At 49.5% G+C, this 8,471-nt stretch overlaps 1 protein-coding gene across 2 annotated transcripts; it reads right to left on the bottom strand.

The window, feature by feature from the left end:
* Positions 1 to 3,832: 3,832 nt before the first annotated feature.
* On the bottom strand, positions 3,833 to 6,669 carry LOC127005507 (transcription factor Sp5-like). Of its 2 annotated transcripts, none has more exons than XM_050874416.1 (2): positions 6,597 to 6,669; positions 3,833 to 5,499 (listed from the first exon to the last, which is right to left on the bottom strand). In XM_050874416.1, the coding sequence occupies exon 2, from the start codon at positions 5,467 to 5,469 to the stop codon at positions 4,282 to 4,284; it is 1,188 nt and encodes a 395-aa protein (XP_050730373.1). In that variant the 5' UTR covers positions 5,470 to 5,499; positions 6,597 to 6,669; the 3' UTR covers positions 3,833 to 4,281. The 2 variants fall into 2 exon arrangements, with proteins under 2 accessions (XP_050730373.1, XP_050730372.1); XM_050874415.1 differs by lacking the exon at positions 6,597 to 6,669 and adding an exon at positions 5,620 to 5,801.
* Positions 6,670 to 8,471: the final 1,802 nt, after the last annotated feature.

Raw genomic sequence — 8,471 nt, 5'->3', positions numbered from 1 at the left:
GAAGCGAAGGGGAAAAGTATTGAGAAAGGAAGAAAAGAGAGGAGGAAGGGAGAAAGGGGAGGGAAAGAGGGAATGGGAAAAATAGTGCTAAGAGAAAAAGAAGAGAATGAAGGGACAGGGGAAGGAAAAGTAGTGTTAGGAGATTGGAAAAGTATTGGGAAAGGAAAAAGAAAGGAAACAGGAAGAGAGGAAGGGGGAGCTATATATGTTCTATACTTATATTTTCTAAGATCCGAAATGTTAGATCTAAATAAATAAGATAAATATAACCTCCAGAATCAACAACAACAAATACACTAAAAGAAATTGTGTAACTCTAATAGGCTATCTTTTTACTTCTTCCCACGGTTAGATATTAACCCTAGAACGCTAACCATGGGTATGAGGTACCGAAGCGAATGACGTCATTGCCATTGTGTATGGTTCCGGTGCTCTGAGGGTACCCACCTCCTCAGTAGCTTCATGTGCCCGCTTGACAGTGTAGGGGAAGGTCACGTTGTCTCGCTCTCTCTGCTCACCTTTGTTGTAGGCCTACATTCGGGTGCGGCATACCCATGGTTGGTGATACAGGGTGTTGTACATGTCCCTAGGATATTGTTTACGTACTTTTTTAGTGATCACCTGTGCAGTGGATCACAGGACCTGGGAGGCCATACAAGAAGTTTGGAAGCCATCGGATGATAAAAAAATTTATGAAATTTTTTTTTTGAAATTTTTGAACATTTTTCCTATTTTTAGTAACATTTTTCAGTACCTGATTTTCATACCAAAACAATACGTTTTTCAGTTCTTCTTAATGTTAAGTCAAGATACAAAGTTTGAAGTCCCTTCATGTAACTTTATTCCATTAAAACTTTACATTTAATTTTTTTTTTTTTTTTTTCAAAATCGGGTATGATGTACCCATGGTTAGTAGTGGTGTGACTTTTTCTAAGGTTAGTGTTCTAGGGTTAAGCTATAAGAGGGAAAAGTTGGTCTCTCTCTCTCTCTCTCTCTCTCTTTTATTTAAACAGGGCTTACAGAAGATTGTGCTAAAGTTGAAGGTTTTAAGCTTCATCTATCTATAGCTACATACAAGACACACATTGAATTACTGCCTAGAAGTCCTAATAAGAACATAAGAACATAAGAACGCAGGAGTCTGCAAGAGGCCGGTAGGCCTGTACGAGGCAGCTCCTTTGACCCTAAGCTCCCGTGTATCTAACCCCACCTAATATCGCTGTCCATGAATTTATCTAGTCTTTTTGAATGTGACAATTGTATTGGCACTCACCACATGACTGCTAAGCCTATTCCACTCATCCACCACCCTGTTAGTAAACCAATTTTTGCCTATGTCCCTGTTGAATCTGAATTTATCCAGTTTAAACCCATTACTTCGTGTCCTACCCGGTTCTTTTACCAACAAAACCTTATGAATGTCTCCCTTATTAAAGCCCTTCATCCATTTATAAACCTCGATCATGTCTCCACGCACCCTTCGCCTTTCTAGAGAATGCAAGTTTAACTGTTTGAGTCTTTCCTCGTATGGCAAGTTTCTCAACCCCTGAATCATCTTAGTCATCCTCCTCTGCACCGATTCTAACATTTTGATATCCATTCTATAGTAGGGTGACCAGAACTGAACCGCATAGTCAAGATGAGGTCTAACTAGTGCTAAATATAGTTTGAGGAAGACTTCGGGGCTTCTGTTGCTTACGCTCCTTGAAATAAATCCCAGTACCCTATTAGCTCGATTTCTAGCTTGAATGCATTGTGCCCTTGGACGGAGATCAGAGCTCACTAAGACCCCTAAATCCCTCTCGCACCCAGACCTACTTATGAGAGTGTCATTTAAGCAATAGTCCAGCTGTTCACCTCCCGCTTGAAGTCTTGAAGTGACGCGCGATGGTGGAGGTCGGTGTGGCGAACAAGCTGGTTCCACAGGCGGCTGTAGAGGGGCTAGAAGGAGCGGAAGTGGTGTTCTGTCCTGGAGAAGGGTACAGCCACTTGTTCCTGTCTGTGGGGTGCTGCTCGGGTGGAGTGTATGGGGGTTGGGGGCGCGGGGAGCTTGAGAGCTGCCAGGTGGGGTGTGTTTAGGTTGTGTGCCTTGAACATTACACACAGGCCTGCCACATCCCTGCGCTCCTGGAGAGGTTGCAGGGAGCCACGCACGTGCTGAGGACCTGTGCGCTGTATCAGACGCTGGGCTCTGGCCTGGACACGATCCAGCGTTGCAAGGTAGGATGGAGGGCAGGAGGACCAGGCGAGGGGGGAGTACTCCATGAGGGGGCGTACTTGTGCCTTGTAGAGCACCTCAGTCCCTTTGGCGTCAAGTAGATGGGAGATGCGCCGTACACAGCTGAGCTTCCATGCTGCATTTTTTGATATTTTTTAGCATGGTTGGTGAAGGAGAGTCCCGCGTCGAACTCCACTCCGAGAATGGAGATGGAGTCTTGAAGGGGTAGCGTTTTCCCCTCCAGCTGTATCCCCGGCCCGGCTAGATTGTTGATATCTCGCCTGCGGGATATTACCATTGCTTGGGTTTTGTCAGAGGCCAGGGTGACATGCCAGCAGCCGCTCCAGGCGACAATTTTGTCGAGTGCCATGTTGATACGACACACTGTGCCTTGCCAGTCCTCTCTCTCTCTCTCTCTCTCTCTCTCTCTCTCTCTCTCTCTCTCTCTCTCTCATTCCTTGTGTTACTGTTTTTCTTCTCCATCATCTTTGTTTTCAATGATTCCCATCGCCTTTTTCCTCCTCTCTCTCTCTCTCTCTCTCTCTCTCTCTCTCTCCTTGTGTTACTGTTTTTCTTCTCCATCATCTTTGTTTTCAATGATTCCCATCGCCTTTTTCCTCCTCCTCCTCCACGTCGCCATTATCGTTCCCGGGATCTTTTCATTATCATTTTTTCCTCGGTTTGAGCTATCTACGTATTCTGTCGCCTATCATCACATTTGTTTCTCTCCGTCATCGTCATCGCCACCACCTACACCATTATCATCGACAGGTGTGTGCCATTGCTCTGCCCAGGTGTGCTTTTAGTTAACAACACGTGTGTGTGTGTGCGTGTGTGTGTGCAGCTTTAATTTCTAGTCTTGACGCACGTGCCAAGTTGAACACAATAGACTCGGGTAGTTTGAGGGGCGTGGGTGAGGGGAGGGGATGGGCGGCGTCACCCAAGGAGAGGCCGATGTGACTGCTTTGAGGGGAGGGGGGAAGGGAAGACGGTCTTGAGGGGGAGAGAGGAGGCGGGAAGAACATAGGGAAACTGCAAGAGGCCGAGTGACCTACACAGGGCAGCTCCCGAATCCCCCCCACTACTCACGATGGGTGAGATGTAGTTTCAGGGGTTACAGATAGAGGCTTGATCCTCGTTTACCTTCGGTACGGGCGTACGTTCCAGTACCCTGTCTCCTTACTGCACCCACACCTCACTGCCACCTGTCATCCTCGTCCATGTAGTTATCCAGTCTACTCTTAAAACAAGCTATCGTCCCTGCACTAACTATGTGATTGATGAGTCTATTCCATTCCCCCACCACCCAATTGCTTGCCTATATCTCTCCTAAATCTATACTTTTCTAATTTAAATCCATTACTGCGTGTTCTATCCTGCTGGCTAATTCTCAGTACTTTACTTATATCGCCTTTGTTGTAACTCTTGACCCATTTGAATACTTCTATCAGATCTCCCCGAACTCTTCGTCTTTCTAGTGAATTTAAGTTTAGATGTTTCAGTCTATTTTGATATGGGAGGTTCCTCAGCCCCTGAATCTTCTTGGTCATCCTCCTCTGAACTGATTCTAGCAAGTTGATGTCCATTCTGTAGTGTGGGCAAGGAACACAGTGATGATAGGGAATCTTTTATTTGGCAAAACATCTATACGTATCACATAAAAAAGATATACTTACACATCTGTATAACAGACGCGAGATACCTTCACGCCCTTACTACAAGCTCCCCCTTGCCAGGCCATCCTCTTGGCATCAGTCACCTCAGATTACATTCAACATAATAAATAAGTAATAAAAAGTGGTAAAACATTGAATGCTACATATAAGCTAAAAATCTGGCGTTGGTTTGTCGTGTTCAGCAGCAGGAAAGGAGAGCTTGGAGTGTGGCCATTGTCGTTTGATAAGGTTGGCTGTGGCCGGCGCGGGCAGCCCCTAGAGTTCCTCAGCGGTTCTTCACTAAGTCTTGTTCGCTGGTGCAGCCGACGGCGATCCACTGACGAGGCGAGTAAAAGATTGCGTCGATTAAAACACGTCAGTGAATCTTTACACCCATGCGGAAGGACCTCAGAGGCAATTCCTGTTGACGAGGATGTCGTAGAGGCGGTGGGCGTAGGGGTTGGGCACCTGCTGGTCAGCCTGGGGCGGGGCAGGCTGCGGGGACGTGGAGTCTGCCGAGGAGGTGTTAGTCATCAGTGAAGGCAGCTCCTCCGATGAAGGCTGCTCCTCCGACGCGTCCTCGCCCTCCTCCTCATCGTCGTCGAGGTCATCCTCGGCGTCAGCGTCTAGGTCTGAGGGGGAGGGCGCCCCTGTGGAGGAGGCGGAGCGGATCTTGGAAGTCTCGTGGGTGCGGATGTGTTTGTGGAGGTGGTCGGAGCGCATGAACCGCTTCTGGCACACTTGGCAGTGGAAGCGCTTCTCCCCCGTGTGGGTGCGGAAGTGTCTCTGCAGCTCGTCGGAGCGCGTGAAGGCCTTGGGGCAGAACAGCCAGTGACACCTGAAGGGCCTGTCGCCCGCGTGCCAGCGCAGGTGCGCCTTCAGGTGTGAGGTCTTGCTGTACACCTTGGAGCAGCCCGGCACGTGACAGACGTGCAATTTTTTCTTGTTCGCCGACACCCCGTCCTGTGACATATCCAGGCAGTTCGGGCAGCGGCAGCGGCGGCACCGCCGGATGCTGACGGCGTTCTGCGTCCTGAGCAGCGCAGCGGCGATCTGGCTCTGGTGGTGCAGCAGCGCTGCGCCGCGAGCCATGTCGCCCCCCGCCCCAGGGAACTGCCCCGGGTATGGCGGGGGCGGCCCCATACCTCCCGGACCCAACCGTGAGCTTCTGTCTGCCTCGACACCTTCTGCTTTGGGTGCCTCTGCCGGTGGCGACACGGCTGGTGGCGCTCCATCCACGAGGGGCGGCGGCTGCTGCTGTGGCTGTTCTGGTTGTTGTGGCGGCTGCTGGTCTGGTTGTGCAAGTTCCGGTTGGTGATGTTGCTGCTGCTGTTGTTGTTGCTGCTGCTGCTGCTGCTGCAGTTGTTGCTGTTGTTGTTGATGCTGCTGGAACTGGTAATGGTAGTGCTGTTGCTGCGCTCCGCCGTAGGCACCGAGGCCTTGCTGTGGGCCCAGACCCGCGCCCAGCGTCATGGGGTGCGGGTAGGTCGTGGAGGAGGGCGAGAAGGCAAACTCGTGCAGGGGGTACAGGGACGGGAAGCCCGCGGACGCCCCCAGCCCGTAACCGCCGCCGCCCATACCCGCCCACTGCGACATCTGCGAGGCCCCCGGATACACACCACCGTGCTGCGGGGGAATGGGAGGACGGCGTGAGGGAAGTAAATGTGGAAGTTTCATGTTAGTAGTAGTGTTAGTGAGGAGACGAAAAGACTATCAACACGGTGAAAAAAAATCTAAAACGCTCACCTGAGGCAAGGTCGATGTAGCGTTGAGGGACGCCACGCCGGCCATGGTTGACGGACAGACAAGCACACAAGAGAACCGCCTCGTTCAGAGGAAGGACAGGAACTTAATCCTGACCTTCCCCTCGCAGCCTTTATAACCCCGGCAACAAACCACTGATTGGCGCCTCGCCCCTGACCTGACCCCCACCCCTCTGCCCCGCCCAGCCTCGCCCCGCCCCGTCACCACCCTGTTCCCGCCCTACATAGTTAAACAGAGGCTTATTGAACACCAAAAACTACATCTTCACAATAATGATCACTCACTAAAATAAAATGGCTCAAAAATAGACAAAGATCAAAACGAAAAATAAATACCAAGTGAAATATTGAAATAGTACACAGCAGTTAGTGAAGTAAGATTATGCACGATTTAAACGGTTCACATTAAAAAATACCGAGACACTTAAAAAAATACAGAAACACACAGGAACACACAACACCGTAATCAGTTCATTCCATACACCAGCCCTGGAGTTGTAATATTAAAATACCAGCGAAGTTTTAATACACACACACACACACACACACACACACACACACACACACTACGTTGGCCATCTGGTTAGAGCGCTGCGCTGCCAGGCTTCACGGTCTAACAGGGCGGCGGTTCGATCCCGCTTAGTCCGGATTCTTTCCGTTGACTAGGAGTGATTACTGTCCCCCCTTGAGCAAATGGAATGGGGTGTGCGAGGTCCTGGCACATAAGAACGCTAAGCAGTTCCAGATTCTCCAGACACTTGCTCATGTCGGGAGGGTACCTGCTGGCGATTACGAGTCCAACACGTGATCAGGCCGTGGTGAATTACACACACACACAAACACACACACAAACACACACACACCCTACACGCACACAAACGGAAATGCTCAGAACTCCAATGACAGCCTTGTCGAATACGAGAGCTTGGGAGCCGAAATACTTAATTAAGAGAGACTCACGTGTGTTCACATTGTCCACTTCACCACCACCGCCGCCAACCCCGAACTGAACTCCACTCCCCTTCTCCTCCACGTCTTGAAGTGGAAAGTCTCGAAAAGGTGAAAAAGATAGTCGAGATAGAAATAAGGAACCTCGTCCCCCCCACATACACATACACACACACAATCACCACTCCGTAATTCTGTCTCAACTATCTTATTCACATTTTTCGAGCCTTCACGCACTTCGAGACGCGGAGAAGAAGGGGAGTGAAGTTCAGTTTGGCCTTGGCAGTGGTGGTGGAGAGGAGGAGAATCTTGGACAAAAGTAAGTCGTATTCTTAAACATATCGACGCTCAGACGCACAAATTTAACAAGACTTTAGCCTAGGAAGGTATTATAAGACACTTTCGCTTCTCACATCAGCTATTTCTAAAGGTCAAAGAGGCGATCAAACGGGTTCTAATGAGTGTTTCTTTAGGTTCACGGCATAGAAGAAGGGTCAAACTACCACCAGGGCCATAAAACTACTCCTGGAAATGCCAGAGGGGGTCAGTCAGGTTCTAATGAGTGTTTCTTTAGGTTCACGGTACAGAAGAAGGGTCAAACTACCACCAGGGCCATAAAACTACTACTGGAAATGCCAAAGAGGGGGTCAGTCAGGTTCTAATGAGTGTTTCTTTAGGTTCACGGCATAGAAGAAGGGTCAAACTACCACCAGGGCCATAAAACTACTACTGGAAATGCCAAAGAGGGGGTCAGTCAGGTTCTAATGAGTGTTTCTTTAGGTTCACGGCACAGAAGAAGGGTCAAACTACAAAACTACTTCTGGAAATGCCCAAAACTCCTACGAAAGCCTTGTCAAATGTATATACTTGGGCGACGAAATGTTTGGTAATACAGCCCCTAGCTATGAGCACATCCACGGGTAGTTTCATGACCGTGGTGGTGTTTTGACCCTTCCTCTGTTACCGTAAACTTATAAAACATTTAAACCCGATTCACCTTCTCTTCGGCCTTCGGAAATAGATGAGGTGAGAGGCGGAAGCGTCTGAGAATGGGGGACACACGGACAACATTCATCAGGGCACCAAAACTTGAGTCCCCATTTAAAACCAGGCACAGCGGGAGGGAACTGAGCCGGAACAAGGACAGGTTGGGGCGTTGGGGAGAGGGAGGGACGGGGCAAGAGGGAAGTGTTGGAGGATTGAGGAAAGGGAGAAGTTTGGGAGTTTGGGAAGAGGCAGGAGGGAAGGAGGAAAGCAGAGAGGGGGTGAGGTTGAGGGACAGGGAGGGGGTTAGGAAGGGGAAGGAAGAAACTTGAGGGAAAGAAAGGAACAGACGGAAGGATGGGGAAAGAAGACAGAGGGGGGTGAGGTTGAGGGACAGAGTGGGGGGGGGGGGTGAGGGAAGGAAAAAAATAATACTGAACGAAAAGAAAAGGAACAGGGGAGATGAGGAGGTTATGGAGGAAGGAAAAAGGGGGATGGGGTGGCTTTAGTTGGTTAGAAGGGGAGGGTGAAGAAGGGGGAAAGAAAGGGGAAGGGAGAAAGTTAAAGGTAAAGAAAGGAACAGAAAGAATAATGAGGAATGAAGGACAGGGTGAGGGACAGGGAGGAGGAAAGGAAGGGGAAACTTGAAAGGTTGGGGGAAAAGAAATAGGGAGAAAGTTGAAGTTAAAAATTAACACAGAATAATGAGGAATAAAGGAGAAGGAAAACAGGGGAGGGGGCGAGGGTGAGGAACAGGAGTGAGGTGAGGATTAAGACAAAGGGAGGGAGGGGGAGGGGAGAGGAAGAAATGAGGAAGTGGTTGTTTTAGTACCCCCAAGCAAGTGTATTGGTAAGATTAGGTCACGTGACTTTAATGCTCCGACCCTTACCTCGTTTTGCCTG

This window comes from Eriocheir sinensis, chromosome 30 (assembly GCF_024679095.1).
Source record: "Eriocheir sinensis breed Jianghai 21 chromosome 30, ASM2467909v1, whole genome shotgun sequence".
NCBI lineage: Eukaryota > Metazoa > Arthropoda > Malacostraca > Decapoda > Varunidae > Eriocheir > Eriocheir sinensis.
Note: the sequence above shows the minus strand (reverse complement) of the source record. Positions and strands in the feature narration are given on the sequence as shown.

Excerpts from the sequence above, each read along its gene's own strand:
- LOC127005507 (XM_050874415.1), bottom strand. The coding sequence starts at position 5,664 with ATGGCCGGCGTGGCGTCCCTCAACGCTACATCGACCTTGCCTCAG. Across the intron at positions 5,500-5,619 it reads CTACATCGACCTTGCCTCAG|CACGGTGGTGTGTATCCGGG; the intron begins GTGAGCGTTTTA and ends ATTCCCCCGCAG.